The sequence below is a fragment of the Rhipicephalus microplus genome, chromosome 6 (genome assembly GCF_043290135.1).
Source record: "Rhipicephalus microplus isolate Deutch F79 chromosome 6, USDA_Rmic, whole genome shotgun sequence".
Classification (NCBI taxonomy): domain Eukaryota; kingdom Metazoa; phylum Arthropoda; class Arachnida; order Ixodida; family Ixodidae; genus Rhipicephalus; species Rhipicephalus microplus.
In genome coordinates this window covers 170293918-170318278 of record NC_134705.1, presented here as the reverse complement: position 1 = coordinate 170318278, position 24361 = coordinate 170293918, and the positions used below count along the sequence as shown (strand labels likewise).

Below are 24361 nucleotides of genomic sequence, written 5' to 3'. Positions count from 1 at the left end.
TTATTTACAGAATCAGTGAGTTTATTTCATAAAAAATATTTGTGAGGAATGTTGGTAGAAAGTTAAAGTGTATCAGGTGTTCTTGTGCAATAACGGAGAAGCAGCACAAGCAGCCATGTTTGGCTTGTGATGGCCTGTCATGAGTAGGAGTGCTGCTTCTAGCGCTGGGGTGAGTTAGACACCTGCACCGGGAAAGTTAGAAAAATCATCTGTACCTGGTTTTTACAGAGCGGGGCAGGCTTCGCGTGCTGACCTTGGCAAGCAAACTGGGTGTGATAACATTGTCGTATACCTTCGAAAATGTGGAGTGCTCACACAAGCGAGAAGTTACCTTCAACTTCCTCTTTCGTGTTTATAGTCCTTGTTTGTGCAAACACAGCACCATTTCGAAGATAAAGGTTTATCTATTAGCGCAGTTTACGACATGATTCTCAGTGAAAACCAGCCCTCAGTGGAAAGGCTGCTGGTTTTGGTCGACTGGCTCGGCTGTTGAGTTTGGGTGAAGTGGCTTTGCCAGGTCTGACAGGTCCGCCTATGGGGTTGTGTGTCGGCTGGTTAGATTGCACAGATGATATTGGTCTTACTGGACCACCAGGGAAAGTTGAGCTGTTTGTAGTCTGTGAAATGGGGATACCAGATGAGACTGGCCCTCCAGCGGGAATTTGTTGGCTCGATGGCACATGGGGGTTGGGTCGTGCTACACTAACAGGAAAAGTAGAGCTAGGTTTCCCTGGCGTTGTAGGTCTACTAGGTAGGGTTTGATTACCAGGTGAAACGATTACGCTGGGTGTGCCCTGGGGTACTTGTGGGTTCAGCGGGCTGGACGGGACTGATGGGATGGGTGGAGTAACTGGCTCTGAAATATTCGGCTCAGTGGGTTTTCCAAAAGGTGGCAGCTCATTTGGGTGCTGCGGTGCACAGTTAAGACAGGCCGTCGTAGATTGGTTATCTGAAAACAAAAGTAAATGCATATTGTTTTGAAGTAAAAAATGAGATTCAAGGTTATTCTTTTAAACCCAGCCTATTTTTCTGAGTGGTATAGAAACAAATGATTCAATTTTATTTGAGTTCGTGGAAAATATAAGAAAAAAAAGGAAAGGAATTTCCTTACACATAAGTAACGTGAAACACAAACCATAATAAAATCGAGAAAGCCAAAGAAACGCTTTATTACCTGACATTTCTAGCCACCCAGGTCTAAAAATGTATTTTTGCTTCATTTCTGATAAAGTTATCGAAAGGTTGTATCTAACGCAGTAAGCTATGGGTATTGTACGAAAAAAAAAGCTTGGGATTATTGAAGCAATTGTAAATATCACTGTCGACACATGGCAGAGTGTTGCAGTCAGTACGAAGTGGCAACACTAATTATACTTTCGCCGGGTGAATTCTCATTTTCAAACCTACTGTAAAGTAAGTGATAGCAAAGCTTTGTTACTATTGTGACCTTTACAAAGCTTCGCTAATTACATTTGGTTCCCGCATGGTAATTAGGGCTTGTTACTACGGTTCGTGGGAGCAAGCCTTCCTTCCTTAAATACAATTTCACATTTTCGTAACTTTCTTGTTAATTCTTCTAGGCGTTGCGTTTGAAAGAAGGAGATGGCCTGTTAAAATTTTCATATTTCCTCAATGTTTTGCATTGGGATACTTTGAGACGAAAGTACAGCACACAGAAATAGTTCATTTCTTTATTTTTCGCAGTGGTGAGTACTCAAATTGCTTGCACATTTATGTACACAATGTATTTCAAGTCATATCTAGGTGAAAACTAACGTTACTAAAAATAACCTTGTGGAATATTTAGCGACTCTTACAAAAAAGCGTGTTGTTACAGAAGAGAAGATACGCTGAGTCAACGAGGCTGACGATACACTTCAAATTTGCAGTAGTGGCGTGAATGCTTGACCACCAACTGCGCAGAGACAGCACTGCGTCATTTTCGTCAGGCACACACGCGCATCATCTCGGACAATATCAGCATGCGTGTAGCATAATCATCAGTGGTAGAAGCACCGTCTAGGCGCATCGACATGTCAATGTTACCGGGAGAGTGGTGAGGCTTCAAGCATGCCACATGTACGATAGCGGTGGTCATTGGGGCTGTTGAAGGAGTAACAGGAGTACCCTCATCAATCACTTGGTATGGACCTGTGCAGCAGCAAAGCAGCTTCTCCGACAAGTCGACTTGATGGGTCGTGGACCACAGCAGGACCATGAACCGGGTGAAACGTGCACGTCGCGGTGCCATTGATTGTACAAACGCTGCTGTTCTCTTGAGAGGCCAGAAGGCGAGTGTGGGTGATTTTACTTGCATGGGCAGCCCGAGTGATGACATCAAGGGCATAATCACTGGTCGGTGCCGTGGTAGGCAGGATGACTGTATCTAGTGGCAGCTAGATTCTCGGTCGAACAACAAAAATTGGAGAGTAAGCCGCAGTGTAATGACAAGAAGAATTGTGGGCAACTGTGCCGTATAGCAAAGCAGGGTCCCAGTCAGAGTGTTTCGGAAAAACATACTTCGCTAGCATGCCTTTAAGTGTTTGATTCAGACGCTTAGTGGCTCCATGTGTCTGCGGGAGGTACGTGTAGTGAGCTTGTGCCTCTTTTCACATGACTGTAGAATATCGGCCATGACTTCCGATAGTAGGGTGCGACCATGGTCTGTTAACAGCTGGCGTGAAGTTTCATGTTGCAAAATCACGTCGTGAGGGAGAAAGTAAGCGGCATCAGTGGCACTGCTTCTTGGAAAAGCTTGTGTGATGGTGTAGCGTGTTGCGTAGTCTGTGGCCATAGCTATCTATCCACTCTTTGTCAGAGGAATACAAAAAAAGGTCAAGTACTGCTAAACCAACGCAGAAGAAAGGTACTGACGAAATGTCAAGTGGTTGAAGGTATCCGGCGGGAAGCGTCCATGCTGTTTTGCGGCGTGGTCATTTCTCACAAGCCGCAACGTATGTTCTGACTGAGCGTGAAGGACTTGGCCAAAAGAAGCGTAGGTGAATCTGGTAATAAGTGCGTGACACACCAAGGTGACCGACAGTGGGAAGATGCGAAAGTTCGTGGAGGACTGCCCAGTGAAGGTGTTTCAGAATGACGAGCAGCTGGGCTGATATACATGGGTAGAAGAATTGATGGTATAGTAAGCCATCATGGAGGACGAATGAGCGATGGGCCTGTCTGAAAATGGTGGTTTGAGACATTCGATTATAGCACGCAAAGACGCATCATGCCATTACTCGTCGCTGACGCGGGTCATTCGCGAAACAAAAAAAAAAAACGTAAGTGTCAGTGTCGCTGTGCGGGATGGTACTCGAATAATCGACTGGTAGCGAGACAAGCAGTCTGCGTCCTGATGTAAGTGTCCCGACCTGTACGTGACTGCCTAGCTTTATTATTGCAGACACAGATCCCAGCACCCAAGCTGCTGTGACGAAAGCGAACACAGCGCATGGTGGTCTGTTACTGCGGAAAATTTCGTGCCATGTAATTATGGTCAATACTTCGAGACTACCCAAACATGAGCAAAACATTCACGCTCGGTAAAAATATGGTTGCACTCGGCAGCTGTGAGAAGGCGGCTACCATAGACGTTAACTCACTCGCTCGTGTACCCACTGGCATTGGGCTAGGATGGCTCTAATCCCGTGACCACTCGCATCGGTTTGGAATTCTGTGGGAGCAGATAGTACGAAGTGTACCAATATAAGTGGAGTCGTCAGGAGAGTGATGAGGTGAAAAAAGCGGCAGCTTGAGCAGAACACGACGTGAAAGTCAAGCCTTTCTTCAAAATGCCAATGGGTGGTCGAGCGATTGTTGCAAAATCTTTCACCAACCTTCTAATAAAGGAACAAAGTGCCACATTACTCCGGACGTCCTTTGCGGACTGTGGTACAGGAAAACTCGTAACTGCATGAATCGCTGCACACCAGATTCGTCGAAAAGGTGGACCAACACCGTTCTCTGCCAGCGGCTGAAGCGACACTTTGACAAGTTTCACTGGAAGCCAGTCATGTGGAAGATGTTGATAACAGCTGACAAACGCTGAAGGTGGGTTTCAAATGTAAGCTATATACAAGGATGTCGTCCAGGTAGCTCAGGCATGTTGAACACTTGAACCCTTGTAACAGCGAGTCCAACATACACTGCAACATGGCTGGGGTGTTGCATAGGCCAAACGGCATTACCTTGAATTGATATAGGCTCTCGGGAGTTACAAACGCAGTCTTTTCTTGGTCTTTTCCGTCCACCACAATCTGCCAAGAGCCAGAACGTAGGTCCATTGAAGAACAGTACCGCGCACCGTAGAGCCAAGAGCCAGAACGTAGGTCCATTGAAGAACAGTATCGTGCACCGTAGAGACAGTCGAGGGAGTCATCAATGCAGGTGAAAGGGTAAACGCTCATTTTTGTGATTTGATCAAGATAATAGAAATCAGTGCACAAGCGCCAAGTGTCATGTTTCTTTTTAATGAGTACAGTGGTAGATGCCCAATGACTCGAGGAGCGTTCAATAATCACTTTGGCTAGGATTTTGTTGGCTGCTTGTTGAATTACTTTATGCTCTGTGGCAGATACCCAGTATGGTCTGCGGTGAATGGGAAGAAAATCACCAATGTTAATGCGGTTCTTTTCGTGTGGAGTCTGGCCGAGTGCACGGCTGTCGATGTCGAATATATCATGGTAGGAAGACCAAAGGCGGCATAGTGCATCTGGTTGCCCATGTTTAGTTCTGGGAGAAACATGGAACGTAAGGCTGCCTCGAGCGATGTCGCATCCTGCGGTAAATATGCAAGATCAGAGCAGGCGTCTCACGCAACAGTAGTGACGTGGTCGTCGACTATGGGTCGCGGCATGGCGACCGAGAGTCCTTGTGGTAGTATTTTCTCGTGAAACCGAAATCGGCAATAAGGAAATATGTCCGGTTTGAGGCCATGCTTACGGTTGAAAGCGGCGCATTTATGACGCGCGCCAGGAAAACAATATGAATAGGCATGACAAATAATCACCGCCATGAATGGGGAAGGTGTTGCCAATTCATTTATTGTGAGGGCTTTGGGTGGTACTCAACTGAAGTTTCTGGTAGAGAGGCTGCTCGCGAGTTCGGGTGAGAATCTGAAAGAATAGGGAGTTCTGGAGAGAGAGAGTGCTGGTGGAACAGTCGATTAGGGCAGAATGCGTCGATAAAAAATTCATCTCGTAGATGAAGGCGTGAGGGTAGTTTTTTAGCACTGTAAGTAATAAAACAGCAACATGGCAGCCAGTTATTGAGTGGTGAAGCGGCTGTTAGGTGCGTCGGAAGCAGGATAGTCACGGCTGGGCGAATACCGACGAGGGTCTGCGTATGCGCAAGGACAAGAGGAAATTTGATTCCGATGGGGGGGGGGGGGTACAAGTGCTGCTAGGGTAGCGGGAGGCATGACCAATGTGGTAACAGTGGAAGCAGACGGCTTGTTGTCTGCAGTTCTTCATTCCGTTGGATAACGGAAGCTGGGCAGAAAATATGGGCCATGGTATGGTGCCTTCATTAGAATCGGTCTGGATCCGGGTTGAGAGACGGAGCAGGTGACAGGAAAACCGATGTTTGTAATTTCTCGCCGCACGTCTCCTAAAATAATACAGGCCGCTAGAGGTGGTTGGACGGTGCCCTGGCACCGGACTTGCCCGGAACTGAACTGGTACCGGACTTGCCGACCCAAGCTCGTGCTGAACTAAATGTGTCATAATCTTGTGCAAGAGTGGTGTGGAACCGAGATCAGTGCATTTTGACGTGACAGCCGTGTTCGAGAGCCACAAAAATTGATGCAGAGTTCAGTGACTATTTTCCATTTAGAAGCGGTGGCATTCCTTAATTATGGGATTGAAGGTCGGGACATTGATGTACACAAGCACGTTGATAGCATCACCCACAATGTCCTTAAGTATGTGGCCCACGTTGTCACTCTCGGTCATTTGCTCGTGCACTTTCCGGCAGAATGTGAGCACGTCCTGTAAGTACGACACATACGACTCGGTTGATCACTGCACGCGGGTGGTGAGTTCTTGTCGCGTGGCCATTTCGCGATCAGACGGGTCCACAAAGATGTCACGTAGTAGTTCCTTGAAGATGTCTTAGCTGGTGAGCTTGGTCTCATGAGCGTCGAGCCATACACGCGGGTTGCCATCCAAGTAAACTATTACGTTGGTGAGCATGATGGTAGGGTCCATTCGGTGCGTCTGGCTAACACACTCGTATATGCGGAGCCAGTAGACGACGTCAACGTCAGGTTGCGCGGAGGATGCACCGGGGTCCCGTGAGTGGCAAATAGTAAGGCATGTAGTGGCTGGCACCCCAGCTGAAGCCGGTCACGGGTTATTGTCTTCAGAAGCCATGGCTGTAGGCTGAACAGTGCAGCCACTGCGAAGCATCGCGGTGAGGACGGGTAGCGTTCCACCTACACCAAATGTGTTACGGGAGGGAAGAGACGCTGGCTCAATGAGGCTGACAATGAAATGAATTTCAATCCAATTGTAGCAGCATGACCGGTTGATCGGAGACCATGCTTTGTTTGTTTGTTTCTCAATAAATGGCACCCACCCACTTTGGGGGATTGGCCAAAAATGTGACTTTGAGACTAATAATGGTTACTTTAGGTGTGGTAGATGAATAAAAATATCAAAGAAATGTAATGGAAATAATAAGTAATACGCTCAATTTAAACTCTAAGTATTATGCTTTTGCGCTGGTATTTCAGACTGTCGTATTAACCTGAAGGGAACAATTTTGAAAACTTTGTTAGGTTTGACCTAGTTGATATGAAGAAAAATGTAAAATACTAGATAAAAATGGTACTCATTGAGTAGTTTTAATGAAATTACACACGACATCAAAGCCATCCCTGTGGCAGTATCCCAAGCCTGAGGCACCGAAGCTAAAGAACATTTTCCTGGGATAGGGTGAAGCATATTTTTCAAAGAAGAGTAATAAGAAGTCGTGTTCTAATACGAGACTGAACGCAGACAGCATTTCGAACGCTGCGTCAGGAACATGCGCGCATCGCCCCAGGCAATGTGAGAGAGAGGTTTATTTACAGAAAGGCAGAGGGGTTCGCCTGAGCGATAGCTTGATGTAGCCTGCTATTCTACACTGGGAGGAGAGGAAAGGGGAGAAAAAGACTATTGGATGACGATGGTGAGACTGAGAGGTGATTATATGTAATTCTTTCTAGCTATTAAAAATTTATAGCCGCGCATATAGTCAGTTGCTTCCAAAAAGACTATAACTGCTCTTATGACCACAGTTGCACCATTTGTGTCTGGCCAAGGGCCCAACATGGTCTCATCAGTTAATGACCTACTGAGATATAGTTCAGGAGAAGAAATCAGTGTTTGTCTTTCACGTGCGTATGCTGGGCAGACACAAAATATGTGCTCAAGTGTTTCTGGCACATCACAGTGTTCACAATTAGGACCGGTGACACTGCGACCGATGATATGTGCGTAACGTCTTGTGTACGCCACACCAAGACGAATGCGGTGGATCGTACTTGCGCGTTGCCGTTTCAATTTAGGGGGCATTCGGAACCTCATTTCCGAGTCCCGTTTGTGAAGTTGCCGGTGTCACCGTTCCGATTTGGTCCTGTGCTGAAGTGTGTAGCGGCGCATCACGCACCGAAGCAGGGCATTCGTGCCAGCTTGTGAAAATGCTATGCGTGATTCTTAGACACTGCCTAAGGCATTTTTAGCTTCAGCATCTGCCTTTTCGTTTCGCATCACGCCGCGATGCGCGGAAGTCCACTAGAAAGTGATAAGATGGCCATTTGTTTAAGCAACTTGAATAAGTTCTGCAATTTCTATGGCCAGGATGTAATACGGACTTTGCTTTATAATGTAATTAATGGTTTGCAAAGCGGGTTTGGCATCACAGAAAACCATCAAGGCTCAAAGTAACTCTCCGGAAATATATCTTATTGCCTCCAGGATAGCGAAAAGCTCTGCGGCAGTTGATGGGGTTTTATGGTCCACTTTGAATCGTCGAGCGATATACACGTCTGGGATGACAAAGGCTGCGGCGGAGGTGCTAAGTGTGGTGGACCTGACATTCTACATGTGCAGAGAATCACCGTACGTTGTATAAATGTCATGTAGGGTCAGTTGTCTGAGGCCAACAGAAGAAACGAGTGACTACTTCGTAATTCCAGGTATCGTAAGTCAAAATGAATGTAGCAATATAAAGAAAGCGAATTTATGGCCTTACAGTTTTCATGGTGCACAGGAGCGTAGCACTGTGATGAGAAAGAAAATTTAAATATTTTGCTCACTATAAAACAGCTTTGCTTCACCGATCTTAACAGGCCATTTCGATTCATTTTTACAGAAGAGATTTGCATTTAAATGAATTGTAATTTTTGTGGTTGTTTTCACTTCGTATATAGAGGAGGAGTAGAAGACAAAAAAATTACTTATTTCAATTATTAGGCATCTATCTACTTCATTCGTAAGTAACCTTACGATAATTTACTGTAATACTTTTTAGAAGACTGACTAAATATTTTTTTCAGCAAAATGAGATTTAATGGCCAATCCCTATAGTGGATACGAGCCAAAGCATATGGGAACAAGCAAGCAAGCAAGGCAGAGAGTTCAACCAGACGTGCGTCCGATTCTCTACCCTGAACTGGGGAAAGGGGTTGAGTTGGTAAAGGAAAGAAAGGGGAAGTAAGAGAGCATCATCAGGATTCATGTCTGCCTTTCAATTGCACGCTTATAAGCGGTCACATAGTCCGACTGACCTTAAAAACACGCCAAAAATGCCAGCATCGCTTTGCTGTCCTGCAATGCATAAAGCTACGTTCGGAGGATCTTCTCTTCCGAAAACGTGTCATCAGTTTGTTTAGAATTGCGCGTAGCACGTTGCGTTCCCTCGCAAAACGAGCATTGAATTTCACCAGAACAAAACGTGTAAGTTATTCATGAATTATTGCAGCTAAAGTGATAACAGTTTACTTTATTACTCTAGTAAACCTCGGTAAAATTGTACCTCTGTCTTTTGGATGAAAAGGAATGACCTTTGAAAATATTTGGTAACACTTAGCTGCATGCATGGTGCTCCTGCTGTTTTTAACCGCTCAAAATATATTAACCTATCTTTGATTAGAATTCACTGAGCTACAATTTCTAACCCTCATTAGTACCCTATTATCTCCTAGTAGGGAAGTTTTTTTTTCTTTTTACCGATTCATCAATGCCAATGTGACACAAAGACTCTGGCATTGAAGATTTAAAGTTAAACGGGGTTAAGTGTGTTAGCAATAATTATAGGCCATCGTTTAGCAGGTACGCTCTTGCCATATAATGCATTACAAGTGTCACTTTAGGTTGGACTCTGTTGTTGTTATGAATACGACTTCTCAAGTGGGTTTGTTAAGACTGTCATCATAAGGTGAGCAAGTGTTTTACGAAACAATTATTTAATTCTAATTTGTGTAGCGTTCACGTGACGCAGAGAGAGAATTATTGAAATGAAAGAGACAGGCAGGTTGGCCTGGTAGAAGAACCAGTTTCCACTTTGTATGGGGTAAATATTTGAAGCACCCAAATACTTGATGGGATGTGTGAGCCGTCAAAATATTACCCCTAATTTTTAAGTAAAACACGCACATTTCTCAACCTCATTGGCTGTCACCCCCATTGTAATGAATATCCAATAATTGGCAACGATACGTTTTAATAGTGACAGCGTCAATGAAACTTCGAGTCCTGATTGGTGTTCTCTAAACTTAGCTAAGAAGCCCTGCAGTTGTAAATAATGATTGCGTAGCCACACAGAACCTGCATGAAACCAAAGAAAAAGTGAATTTTTCAGTCTTCGCGCTTTTCGAGCACGGCAAACACCATAAAACCTCTGTGATGCAAATCTCGTGGTGTTACCAAAAATATACGTATCATCTGAAATTGATATCCCCAGTAAACATAAGCGTAAGTTACAGAATAAAGCGGTCCCACGTTTCCGTCTGTTTTTTTTTTTTTTTTAGGGCGGAAGGAAGGACGCTTTCGTCAGTCGTTTTTTAGGGCGTGAGCTGCGCTGAGTGATTACCATTAAATGTTTTGAACGTAAAGATCGTACTTCCACTGATAAACACATTGCACCTGCGTAATGAACCAGATGTGGTGTGGACCGTGAGAGATAGTCCAACCGTAATAGTCTTAGCAAAACTTTTAGCATTACATCATGAGTAATGCGGCATATGCGACCTAAGGAGCGCTTTCCACACGATAGATGAAAGGCCAGCAAGGTAGAAAGGCTGTTATTTTTTGTACCAATCCTATTGCGGTGGTAGGGGGGGGGATGTTTTTAAAAAAATTACGAATCCTGGGCTTTACTACTAAATTCGGGAGTGTACTGTGCAAATCCGAGAGTTGGCGAGTGTGGTCGACGGGACCATCTGCTTCCTCTTTCGGTCCATGTCCACCTGTCTTAGATGTTACTGCGGGGGCATAGCTTACATCGACGTGGCAGGTGCAGTAAACACAGGACATCTACGCGGCTTCTCACAGGGCAAAATGAGTATATGTGCAAAACAAATTAAAAAAAAATGTGTGACACCAGCGCCTACTGTAATCTAAACGCGAAGGCAGACGAAGGCGCACAATGTCCTCCAGCATTCGCGTGCCTTATCTCGGAGACTACGACACGCCGCAGGCCAAGCCACTGCAAAAGTGGTGCTGCGTCGCGCATCTCCGCGCTTCGATTCCTTCGCCCGCGCATATGATTGTCACGTCTTCTACGGAAGCACTAGCAGCCAATGTTTGTACCTGTGTCGTAGCGTGCGTTTGTATCAAAGCTTGTGGTGCGAAAATCGGTCAGCCACATTTGTTCTCCCCTACAATACAAGCCGATGGGCCTTCACCAGGACCACTGGAAAATTTGTTCCACCCCAAAAATACAATGAACCGTGAGCGTATAACCAGAGTTTTACTGTCGTAACACATTCAAGTACTCTTTCAGGAGTTGGAAATTTGTTTGAATAAGCCATCTTCGCGAAATTTTGTTATGTTCATTCTTTTCACTGGTGGCTAGATCAGCGAAGGCATTTAGAAGAAGTGCAAGAGGAATCCTAGCGTGATGTTTAGCAGTTATAGAACAAAAGGCCACATTTATTAGTTTCTATATGCACCATCAGCAGACGCTTCTCAGACTGTCCAACAGCGTAATATGTGGGCCCCTTCAGAACTATATATCTTTGTTGTAGGGGGGAGTTATTGAATACGAAGATGCGCTCACTTGCCAAAACATAACGTCGAACAGAAACAATAATTACACCATATGAGTCTTGTATAGCCATGCTGCTTCAGAAAAAAACTTCAGTCCCGTATCACTTATCAAATGGTCAGTCGACCACGAGGGTAAATGCTAAGATATAGCTGAGTGAAGAATTTAGCTGAAATATAAGCTGCATCCCTGACCAAGACAAACCATTTCATCAGATGCAAGCTCAAGGAACAATAAATCTCATAAATTAAAGCCTTTCACTCCTCTTGAACATCTGTCTCTAGTTTTTGATCTTGACTAGAGAGTGAATAGGCTATAAATAATGAATCATGTTTCATACAATGCCACAAAAAGTTTCAAATATTTAAAAAATGAACACTTACAACTGCATCGGTCCATGCACTTTACCATTGAGGTGAAACTGTTAGGTCCTTTTCCACAACCTTTCTTCGGAAATTCCATACATGTATTATTTCTAAAATTAAAGTAATAGTGTTTCCTTTGGAAAAGGCAGACATCTTTAATAGGATCGGCACTGCAGTGAGGTGCTGGCTTCATTCTCGCTAGAAATTAAAAAAAAACAATGATGAGACGCACTTTGCCAAAATGTCCTGAATTTGAAAAAAAAACTTATGAGCGTTTGAGAAAAGTCCTTTCATTTAAAAGGTTCCATATATCACACAACAGAAACAATGAAAGGAAATCTTGGAGACCATACAAAACTTTCTTTTAAAATGTGAAGGTGAATACTTTAGTTGGAGGCCAGGTATGAGGGACTAACTTTTATAAGTGCCATTTACGTTAACAGCACGCAAGGTTACCCTTCCACAGCATGGGTTTAAAGTACGCGGCATGCGGGTTCTATGTGGCCCGCAGACATTTCGTTATGGCTCCAGCCAGCAAATGACTGTCTTCGTCACATTTTCTAAATACAGTTTTTTTGAAGATGCGCTCCTGGCCTACAGAGGCGTCACTGCTCTCAAGCATTTTTCTGTCAAGCATCCAATTTCATTCACCGCGAGTTAAAAAATAATCGTAGAACACAAAGTCCATGCTTCAGAATCGACGTCAACATTTCCTTTGTTCTGCGGATTAGTTTCGATGTCTTTCTTTAACGCTCACTGTGAATTGCCTTCAAAACTGTACCACAGAGCAGACATGGTACAGTTTTGAACGTCATTCAGACTGAGCCTTCAAGAAACGTGTCTTTCAAATGGCACTGACAGGTCACATCTCTTTTACAGCGAAAGCTGTATAGAACTAGGAGAAATGAATTCTATACGGCAGCGGTGACATGTGCGGTCTTTATTGGCTGTGTTATCAGTTACACCGTTAGCAGCGTCGTACCCAAGCACGCGGGCGTGCTTGGGTATCTGCTTTGGGAGTTAGCTGGAAATGTGAAACGCTTGCAACAATTGGACGCTGTGGCATCAATGTGACAATGGCGTAAGCGTGTTTCGGCGCGAGTGTCCCCAGTGGCACTTCGGATTCAGCTGCGACGTCTGTGACCGCCTCTGGTTTCAGAACACCCTCTGTGATTAACGCATTCCGAAATGGGTTTAACCGCTCAATACACTCTTTCATGATCGTAATCATGCGAGGCGCAATGTGGCACGTGAAATAAACACTGTGCTAGCCCCAACATGAACGTGTGACGAACATGCCACCAATAATTGTGAAAGGCTTCAGTGCCACATCGGAGCCGAACGCTTCAGCTTTTGCTGGTTGACCATTTGTACGAAGTATCTATCTATCTATCTATCTATCTATCTATCTATCTATCTATCTATCTATCTATCTATCTATCTATCTATCTATCTATCTATCTATCTATCTATCTATCTATCTATCTATCTATCTATCTATCTATCTATCTATCTATCTATCTATCTATCTAACTATCTATCTATCTAACTATCTATCTATCTATCTATCTATCTATCTATCTATCTATCTATCTATCTATCTATCTATCTATCTATCTATCTTGGTCGTTTTGATAATGGTAGCGATACAGAAATTGGTATGGAATAACATATTAGTATGACGAGTATAATTAACTTTAGTCATGACGAATGAAATCATGATATGCATGTCTTGAATGTCGTGATTTATATTTCATGGTCTTGGTGTTCTTGCGGTGGTTTTATTCATAAGGCATATTGCAAAACTGGTATGGTATGATATGATCGCAGTGCGAGCATAAGTGACAGACCCTAACGTGGAAATCACGACATGCGTCTCATGTAAGTGATGACTACATGCCACGATCATGGTGCATTCGTGGTCGTTTCGCTAGCTTCACATACACAAAATTTCATATTACGTGACGCGAACGGACGATGAAGGTAAATGACACGTTCAAACATGATGATTGTGGCAGGCTTGTCATGTAAAAGGTGACGACATGCTGCGCTCACAGTGCGCTCGTGGTCGTTTTGCTAGCTTCACGTATCACAAATTCAACATTACGTGACGTCAAAGGATGAGGAAAGTATACGACTGGTACAAACAAGCTAATCATGTCAAGCGTGTCATGTAAGAAGGTGACAACACACCATGCCCATGACACGCTCACGGTCGTTGTGCTAGCTTCACATATGCCAAAGTTGGTATTACGTGAAGCGAACGAACGACGTCCAAACAGAATAATCATGACATGCGTGTCACAAAAACATGATTATTCACAACGCTCTTAGGGCGCTCGCGGCCGTTTCACTAGCTGCACATGTAGAAAATTTCGTATCACGTTACGTGCAAGGACGACGAAAATAAATGACACGTGCAAGCATGATAACTATCGCATACGTGCCTTGTAAAACATGACTATAATATACGCTCTTAGCATGCTCACGGTCGTTTAGCTAGCTCCACATATACCAAATTCGGTATCAGGTGACGTCAATAGACGGCTAAGGTATATGACATGTCCAAACATGATAATCATAACATGGAAGTCATGTACGGTAAAATTTGCGTCCGCCTCCTAACGTTGTTCTGATTTGAAAGTGACATATCAACCTTCCTCAATCGTGCTTCGTATAGCATCGAATTCTTGTGAATGCTTTCCACTAGCTCATGAAAGTTTGGGACTCACGCTGTATTGCGAAAGCCCAGTCATCGAGTTTTGATCAGATAAATTCAATGTGGAAGAAAAGAAAAAAACAGGAGGGGAAGGAGAGATAGGGATGTTAACTAGCCTAAGAGAAGTGGCTACACTACACTTGGGAAAGCTGTCGGGCAGTTTGAAAAATCGAGAAGGGGTGACAGAAGAGGAAGCACGCAAATAAAGTCTCACTTCACAGTCACCTTAGCACAGTAAGTTTATAATCGCCAGTGCAAGTTTGTTGCTTTCTGGAAGTTGAGCACCACCTTTGTCGCCTTCACGCGCGATTTTCTGTCGGCTCAAAAGTGTAGAAGCACTGATTCCCAATGCAGACCTGTGCAGTGCAAGAACACCATATTTGCTTCAGCAGAGGACCATTGTGTAAATGCATTTGTATTTCCTTATGGTGATATGGGCCAGCTTCTTTTAAGTACATCAATACTTTTAAACTTTCCCCTATATGTTCCGTGAAAGGCGATACATTTTTTCTTTCATTTTTATACATGGTATTCTCTGACGCAAACCAAAGATACATTTTCGGGCGAATTATGCCAAAAGCAGCGCGGACGCTTAATTGACAAAGTTTTTATTTATTTAGCTTTTTTATGGTTGTCCATTAGCTTAGTGATTAACTGACCCAGCATGTGAAATGGCTGTTAGTTGCTCGGACTTGTTATAGTCGGATAGTTCAATTAACAGACAGTTTCGGGCATCTGATATTTCTAAACATAGGAAATATTTTGAATAAAAAACAATGATACAGTCTGATCTATGTAGCTTTTGACAATTTTTTTCGTCATTTTTTAATTTTTTTTGTCGATAATAAAGGCATTTATTATTCCACTCTCAAGCTGTGGTTACTGTTCAGTCACGCAATGAAAATGAAGGTGCCACTGTGTCATTTAAAAATTCCATAGGCGAGTTGTTTGCAAGTAGGCACTAGCCCGTGTAGCTTCTTGCATTCGTCTACTTGGTACTTCATTCTTTGTGTGCCACGTACCAAGTAGCCCAAGGAAAGTTCTCCTTGAAGCACGGTGGCTTTTAGGCTGTAGTGCATTTTCTACGCTTCCAAATCAAATTAGTCTCCTTCTGCCAATTCTTTTTGCGCGCACTTTCTTGACATGCCCATAGGTCGGCAAATATTATGAAGCTCAGGCTCTGACTCACTCTTCAAACCTAATTTTCCCTTATGACTCACTCCGATTCAAAATCACCAAAATATTACTCACTCAGAATCACTCGGACTCAGACTCATGACTGGATCTCAGTCTAAATGACTTCAAGTGAGTCGACTCACGAGCGAGTTTGAGAACCTATGCATCTGGCAGCATAAGTGGCGTATTGATTACCTGGTTAAAACTTTCAGACTGCCTTTAGGGCTCGTAACGAGAATATTTACAAGCTTTGCTAGCTAAGAATTAGCAGAGAGACGCCGCCAAAGTAATTATTGGGTAATTCATAGCGGTGCAAAAAATACGGGCAAAGACACGTGAGGCCACCAAACTTCAAACTTTATCACGAAATGCTAAAGCAAGCTTATACCATCACTATGCATATCAAGTGCTCTTCTTACGCCTGCATCATGGCACTGATGTGAGGGACACACCCCTTTAGCGCTGGGTTTCCTTTCAACATGATCATGAAATTATCGCGCGTAAACAATCAGGATTTATTAGCTAAAAGACGTATACTGAAAAGATGACAAAAAGTGGGCAGAGTTCCACGAGTGCAAACACACAAATAATTGTTGGAATGTTTCAGTTTTCTTAGCATATATTTTGCAGTCACTGCATCCGAATTGTTCGCGCCTGATAATTTTAAGATCATGTTGGAAAGAAGGACAGTCCCAAGGGAGTGTTTTTCTGATGAGTGCCATGATGGATGCGTGACGAGGGCAAGTGATGATGCGATTTATGTTGATGTAGGTTTGCTTTCATAAGGCTTGTTTTTTCATTTGGTCACGAAGTTGTAAATTAGCATGCGTACTGTATACGTGTCTTCCTTATCTGCATTTTTTTAGCACACTCGTGCATTTTGTTTGAAGTATACACTGAATATTCAAAATGAAGCTGTTACTGTAGTTGGTATACGTTCGGAATTAGTAAATAAGTGTAATGCAGAAGGCGTTGCTCCTTGAACAATATCAAGTTTGCTTGTATTCAACATGAAACCAGCCAAAGCGAGAAAGAGGGCGCAGGTTTTTATAAATAACAAACCAAAAATTTTTTTCTCGCCACTCTATGCAATTATATCACATTAATAAAATTTGATGCGTGACGATGTGCTTACTCGCCATTTTTTTAGTTATGCAAAATTATGATGTCGCGTGTTCTATTCTTCTTCAAACATTTTTGGAGGCAAATTAATACAATGCCTAAAATATTGATGAATGAAAAGCTTTCAACATATCTAAAACTGTTGCTTGAGCAGGTTGGTTCGTGATTATTTAAAATGAATAATTAGCGCAAAAACACGGAACTTTTAGAAAAGACACACATACACACATTTCTTACATAAATTTGTTGTAACGTAAGATATAATAAGACTTATACTTACGTAGGCATACCGACTCGCACTTCAGTTCACTCGCAAAGAAGTTGCTGTTGCTATTCTTGCACGTAAAGAACGTGAACATTTTGCAGAATTTCGTTTGGTCATCGAAGTACCAGGCGAATTTAAGACCACTACCAGAAGTGATGGTGGGTGGCGTCAGGCACTGCTTCAAGATGACCTTAGAATGCGCTGAAAGTATGCAACTTCTGATTAACATCAGTGTTTTCTCTAAAATGTAATCATACTCAGAATCAATTTGATTGAACAGTGGGCGGAAAATTCGGAATTACTTTTGTACAGAACATTTCTGGAGTTTTTTCAGTGATCAAAACTTAATCATTTACTTCTGAGTGCCTCAAATTCATTACATACCGAAAAACTCTGAGCAAGCAGTAACAAAATGCGTGCCGCCTTTGATGCCGGTTGTCAAGAACTCACGGAGACCGTAAACTTTCATAATTTAAATCTAGTGCCTTCTCACGTAAGGTATTTCATGCTAAAACCAGATGTTGTGTAGGTGATGGTGGAGAGAGCGAAGCACGTGCAACAACTCTCGCTTCTTGGTTCGGTCTCGCCTGAGTGACGTAATGTAATCCTCTGTAACATTTCTTTAAGGAAGTGTATATACGTGCCCAAGAGGTGGCACAAGACACGTAACGTAGATCTCAAGTATGTGTTTTGTTGCAAGGTGCTCGCTTCTAGGGCCCACCTCGAATTTGTAACATATACCTTGAAATATGCATTAAAGCTAAATTTTAGACAATTTAACTGTGGAATTACTGAAAACTAGAAAATAAAAAAACTTTTTTCAGCACTCTCTTAACTCAGACATCCAACGGTTATAATATTGGTAACTGATGTTTATTCAAGAGGCTAAGCTCGAGGGTGCCGGTTTGATTCCATGCAACGTTGGTTGCATTTTGATGGGCCAGGGTCAGTGGCGTATTCAGAGGGTGACAGAACAAGCTCGCGCCCTTCCTCCCCCCGAGATTTTTTCGTCACCATGGCATACACGGAGAAAAATGACCATTTCAAGTGTGTTGCCAACCCCCAAAATTAAGTAGCCCAGCTCCCACTTTCCGACAAAAAATTTCTATTTAAACCCCTGGCAGTGAAAAACAAGAGCAATATATGGGTACAAAATTGAAGGCATGCTAAAGGCAACTATTAGGTCAATGTTGATTGTAAAAATAGTGTTTCAGAAACTTCAAAGTGTTACTTTTGGGCCAAGTTAAGGCTTATTTTGAAATAAAATCACGTTTTAGTGGTCCGCATTGGGTTAGCGCACTTCTGACTACCCGCCTCAACGGAACGTCTGATGCCACTGTTGCTGTGCGCGGCAGCACTATAGTAGCAGCGTAGGGAAAGTTGCGGAAATCACGGCAGCTACAACAGTCGTTGAAGAATTTTCAGCAATGAACTTCAAAAGTGCAGGCGTAATTGGTTCAACGCAGCCCCGCTAGATGGCATGACCTGTCCTGTTTAACCTCACAAAAAATGAATTTTCGAACTGTGCGCGCCATTCCCCGTAGTAAAGTCCGGCGGTTATTTTTTCCACGAATCAAACAGAAACGAACAAGCAGCATTTTATTGCGTCTCTTGATGCTCGGAAGGTTCATTATTCAGTGCAAATATGTCGATTACAGTGAATAATTGTAGGCGGTTTGTCTCACGCCATCGGGATCATCTTGAGAATGTCCTACTGCGGTGCATGTATTCTTCTGCATTTACCTTAAATTCTCGGTAAGTAAAGCACTACTGTTGATGATATTGTAAATTTGGACGTTGTCGTACACTGAGCTTTTACCGTGACGTAAATTGTTATTTGACTTTAGTGCCCCTTTAAGCAGGACTTGTGGCCGAAACAACCAAGAGTCAATTTTAGAGCCCCCATCTTAACTTTACATAGAGATTATGACTGACGAAACCCCCGAAAATTATTTTTTATATTTTGTTTTCACTTTTCAGCGTACTTCTCCTATGGAGTATCAAAAATACTTTGCTGTACTTTAAGCAAATTTACTGCAAGCTACAATGAACTTGAAAGAGGCTATTGAGCAATTGTTGGCTTCAGTCGCATTTTCTATTAAAAAAAAACAACATGTGAAGCCACAAACTTCGTCAAGGCACTGTTCAATGATTTTTCGTGTCGTAAGTTTTCTCTTCCCTACCAGTCGACTACGACAGAGCACCATTCACCTGTTAGAACCCGACATAAAGGCAGATTTTGTCTTTATTGGGGCTCGAGTCACGCAGAACTCAATGATAGTGAATGGCAAAGCTACCAGTCTTGTCAAGGTAGCGGTTGGCTTCTCCCGACAAAATCTCTCTCTTAAAGTGACACTCCCACCCCCTAATTTATCCGGGTTGAACTTCTATGATACGTGCCATGTACAAATGCATACATATACAAAGTTTAACGTGACACAAGGCATTTGCCCCAAATTGTACTGCTACAGCGGTCTGCGGTGTGCAGGCCAACCCAATCTTGGCCATATATCGTGTATTTGCCAGAACAGGCCACCCAAAATCAACTCGTGGCAAATACTTTGCAATAGTTCCTGAAGACGGGAAGCAGTGGGAGACTTCTCACAAGCGAGCACTGGGAGAATATATATATATATATATTATATATATTTATATATTGACGTTTCGGCCGTGGGTCCGGACTTCATCAGAATTCTGATGAAGGCCGGACCCACGGCCGAAACGTCAATAAAATCACTTCGTACGTGCGGCTTCTTCCCTATACGAATATATATATATATATATATATATATATATATATATATATATATATATATATATATATATATATATATATATATATATATATATATATATATATATATATATATATATATATATATATATATATATATATATTATATTGAGAGAGAGTCAGTCATGCACCACGTAAAATTGATATTATATTGGTTGGTGGTGGTTATAGTGGTGGCACTAATCAATTCGTGACTAATATGCATCAAGCATGCCATAAGATTCCTTCTAATTATCTGATGCAGCCTAAGCGGCATTGCACAAAGCAGGAAAAAAAGGCCAAAATGTAGGAAGTAAAAAGAGACTAGGGGAGAACATCATATAATATCATGTACAGTATAGCATAGCAAGGGGTGGGACGAGAAAGTGAGGGTAACAAGTGGTGTGAGGATTAAAAAGCAAAATGAGGTCAAAGGGCAACAAAAAAAGACGATAATAAAGAAATACATAAAAAAACAACTCAATCTGTGTTCATCACGTGGTGACACTTGCCTGACAGCTGCGTTGATTACTGGGAGTTCACAGGCGCGTGCGACTGCTTTGAATTTCTTTATTACGCAATGCAAACACTGTACACATTGCAGTACAGGTAATGGGCTCTACTCAAGTGAAGCGTGGAAATTTCGATAGTTTGCTAGTAGTGAAGGAGGTATCTGAGGGGTAATAATGTCGCAATGGAAAGGTCATTGTGAGACAGGGTACATTTCATTTGTTGTGGTAGTCGAAAACCCCGTCGTTTGAATGCAGAGTAAGAAAGTGCGCAAAATTGCGTAACTTTTCAAAAAAAAATTTTTAGCACATGGTGAACACAACAGTATTCTAAAAAGTACTTTACGCACACACACAAAACGTGAAAAATAAAATGAAAGGTGTCTTCCTTGTTAGTTTTTGCACTTGCAAGCCCACGACATTTTAGAACTTTTTTACTACCTAAACATTTCTACAGTGATAACTTCTGCCGTAATTCATCGGCGAACCAGTACACGTTATGAAATAATAAGGATGCTCTATATTTCATGCAGCGTAATGCTTAAAAAACTCACTGTGACAAACTTCTGAGCATTTCCGGAAAGACGCGAACTTGTTGGCTCCTTCGACATGGTATCCAGCACTAATCGGCACGCAGGTTTTCAGCTTAGCATTGTAGTACCAAAGTGGCGCTAGCGGTTTACAGTTGTTATTAAATGGTAGCGTCATGCAGTATGTAGGCCGGTAGACTGGTGGCTTCTTTGATGGTCCCCATTTCGGCAATGCTGAAAAGATGTGTTTCGATGATATGTTTTGCGCATAATGGCACATGGTTTCATAACTTTAGCAGCAATTAAAGGATATTGCAGTTCCTGAGCAAAACATTGACGTTTGCTAGCACGTCCTTCATAAAAAGATATGTTTTTTTAAGTATTGTAGAGAGCTGTTTCTGTAAATGTTACATATGTCACTGAATGGCATGCAACGTAGGCTGTAGCTACTGATATTTTGTGGCTCCAAGCTGGTAAAAAATTTGATGCGTTTCAATAAAGTTCATTTTTTAGAACAGCTGATGCATGAAACAAGAGGAGCTTCTAGGCTGTAGAACAAGTAACAGCTTTCAAGAATGGCTAACACACACGAACAAGCAACAACATGAGCATGCACGGCTTCTGAGGAAATGAAGAAAGAAAAGTAGACTTCCAATTTTTTTTCCTTTTTCACATTTACATTACAATCATTACTGATTAAGTCCCCTACACTTTCCTTATCATTATTGTCATTCGATTTGAATAATATTGTACCTAACAAAACAGAAGAACCTTTTTTATTTACACGTTTTCTCAATCATAGCGAGGGTCTAGTTCTGGCAGACTTGATGCCTTGAAGTGGTATGCGAGAGATAACTGGTCAGTTGCCGTGTCCTATAAGGATCAAGCATTTCGTGATGCCAAGCCGGTAAAAAGGAGTATACTGCACACTAACCATAATGACAACAGGTAGTGTTGACTAACGCTTTCACGTTCAAACGCACATGTTTACCCTATAGAGAGGACGGAGGGATGATCGCAACCTTAGCTCAGTTGTAGAGCACCGGACCCATTACTTCGCAGGTTCCCTCGCCACCGATGGCAAGTTTTCTATTCTTCCACTTTTTTTCTTTCTTCGCAGTTACATTTCACTTCTAATAACGTCCCCTGTATACACTTTGCTCACCATTATTGTCGAGAACTACTCGTTCATATTGCGCCTAACAAAGAAAAACGACCCCTCGAATATACATTTTCCTTCCTTAAGAGAAAACATTGTTTTGGTGTGACATGGCTGTTTTGGTTTGTCAAAACCCGTTATCGTGGGGCCTAAAGGTGTTAGTTAAAGACATGGTGAAATACGCTTAAGTGTGCAGACTCATTTATTTTGTATGCACCTGAGTAATTCTGCCAAAATAAATCGCATGCATAATATCAAGGTGATCTAGCTTAAGCATGTCATGAAACAAACGTCTGTTTCTGTCTAAGGTTGAGAAAAAAAAACTTTTTTAAGTGCGCTGATCCAGAGTTGCCCGCAGATCAATAGGTAAACCCAGGTATATTTAAATACCTCTACTATTTTACCCTTGTAATTGTTCGCGAAACAATTTGTAGATAAAACTTGTGGTCTATCTACCCCTTGAAATATTTTATTTTATTTGGTACAGGTGTCAACCACAAGAGAAAATGTGATTGCATTGTTATTTACATTGTCAAAATCAGTTCGCGGAAAAACACCGCATCTTTACATTTTCGTCCCACTGGTATTTGGAGGTCGTTTCGGTTATTTGACAAGCATGGATGCCTACAGTGATTCAAGAACCTTCATTTTAACAACACAATATACTTGATTCTTATATTTAGCCGCAGAACTGAGTTACACAAGATAAAGTTAGGTATGAACTTAATCCAGTGATTTAACAACTGTCTATACTGGCTTTGATCGAACTCTGCACAAATCTGTTCGTAAATGTTAACGCTTCGATTTTTCTCATTAAATGAAACTGTATCTTGAGAGTCATGTTAAAAGGATGGCGACTGCCACAGTAATTTAAGCATGGTGTGAACCGAATCGCGTTAACACGGCCTAACTGGCGACAATAACTGCACTAAAACACCAAATGCGAAAAATCAGCGGTGAGAGAACTAGATAATATAAATATTTTAACTCGATAGCGGGAAACAGCCTGTTCCGCAGAGATTCAGGTGTAGGTTTTGGTGGTTGTGAACAAAAACTCATCATCTTGTCCGTGACGAAAAATTTGAGAAGATTTTAAATAAAATAAAAATAAAACAGATGAGTTCGTGTATGAAGTGAACGTAGGCTGCCTTCGTGGCAAAAAGGTGTTTTACCACCGAGCCACGCAATTGCTTGCAATTGCTTAGGAAAAAAAAAAAACACGTATGAATGTGCCTGTAATATTGCGTGGCTGAAGCGTATAATCACGCAAAGCGTCAAAATTTGTCATTTGCACAATCGGGGAATGTTTCACAGACACATCAGTCAGAAAGCGCTCAGGCATTTACTTTCCATCAACTCCGTAAGCATCAGCAAAATAAGCAGACGCGTTGGTTTGCGAGTTGAGTTACGGACATGTGGCTCTTCCCTGATTTGCAAAAGGAAGATTGATGGCATACGTTTTGGGCACCTAACAACTATTATTACTGTAGGCACTCTAGAAAAGTTTCAAACGAGAATAATTATGCACACAGTTGTTCAGTGCTTTATAGCACAGTTAGGACCTGCACAGAAAACCGAAGCTAGCCTAGCGATTGAGAAGGCGATTCACGAAGGATTCGATTACGTTTTCGCCTTGTACTCCTCGAAGTGAAGCTCAAGCGCCCTCCATTATTTCTTGAACCTACACTGGATGATTGAAGCCTTCAACTTCGCGTTTCTAATGTGTATCCAAATCAGAAGTTTCGTAAGTGTGGGGTTTGGCATCACCATATTGTTAAGCACACCATGCTCTTCAATTGATTGATATGAGGAGTTTAACGTCCTGAAATCACCATACGATTATCAGAGACGCCGTGGAGGTCTCTGAAAGTTTCGATTACCTGGGGTTCTTTAACGTGCACACAAATCTGAATACAAGGCCCTACATCATTTTCACCTCCATCAAAAATGCAGCCGCCGCAGCCCGGGTTAGATTCCGCAATCTGCGGTCAACAGCCGAATACCTTGGCCACTAGACTACCGCGGTAGGGCCACCATTCTCTTTAGGCGCGCTCACTAAAAAGTGCAAAGTGGAGAATTGGGATCATAGTCTTACAAAGAGAATAAACTGACTTCGAGAATAAGAAATTACCATCTAGAATTTCTCCAGAAAATAAGTAACCCTCATTTGAGACAAGGCCCATTTCTTCTAATTACATCAATGATCACCTACCGTAGACATAAGAGATGAACACCAGAAGAAAAAGGCAGGTGTAGGGCGGTCTCATTGCCATAGGGGAGTATGTCTGATTTGCCCAAGAGTTGAGCCGTTTCCAAAGGAAAGTATTTTAAAACTGTTCGTAGCATTCAAAGTGCTGTCGCTGCATGGCTGTTTTCTTGCATAACGACCTTCCAATGTTCCTTTCATTTCAATAGTGCGTTTGCCTGGATAAAAAATGACGTTTCCGGCATGAGAAAAGAAGCTATTGCCCGTGTATTATTTGTTCAGGGAGT

At 42.4% G+C, this 24361-nt stretch overlaps 1 protein-coding gene across 1 annotated transcript; it reads right to left on the bottom strand.

Moving 5' to 3' along the window:
* Positions 1 to 24276, bottom strand: LOC142765042 (uncharacterized). The gene is made up of 5 exons (XM_075865607.1): positions 24081 to 24276; positions 20734 to 20943; positions 16913 to 17098; positions 11634 to 11813; positions 1 to 949 (listed from the first exon to the last, which is right to left on the bottom strand). The coding sequence occupies exons 1-5, from the start codon at positions 24139 to 24141 to the stop codon at positions 432 to 434; spliced, it is 1155 nt and encodes a 384-aa protein (XP_075721722.1). The 5' UTR covers positions 24142 to 24276; the 3' UTR covers positions 1 to 431.
* Positions 24277 to 24361: the final 85 nt, after the last annotated feature.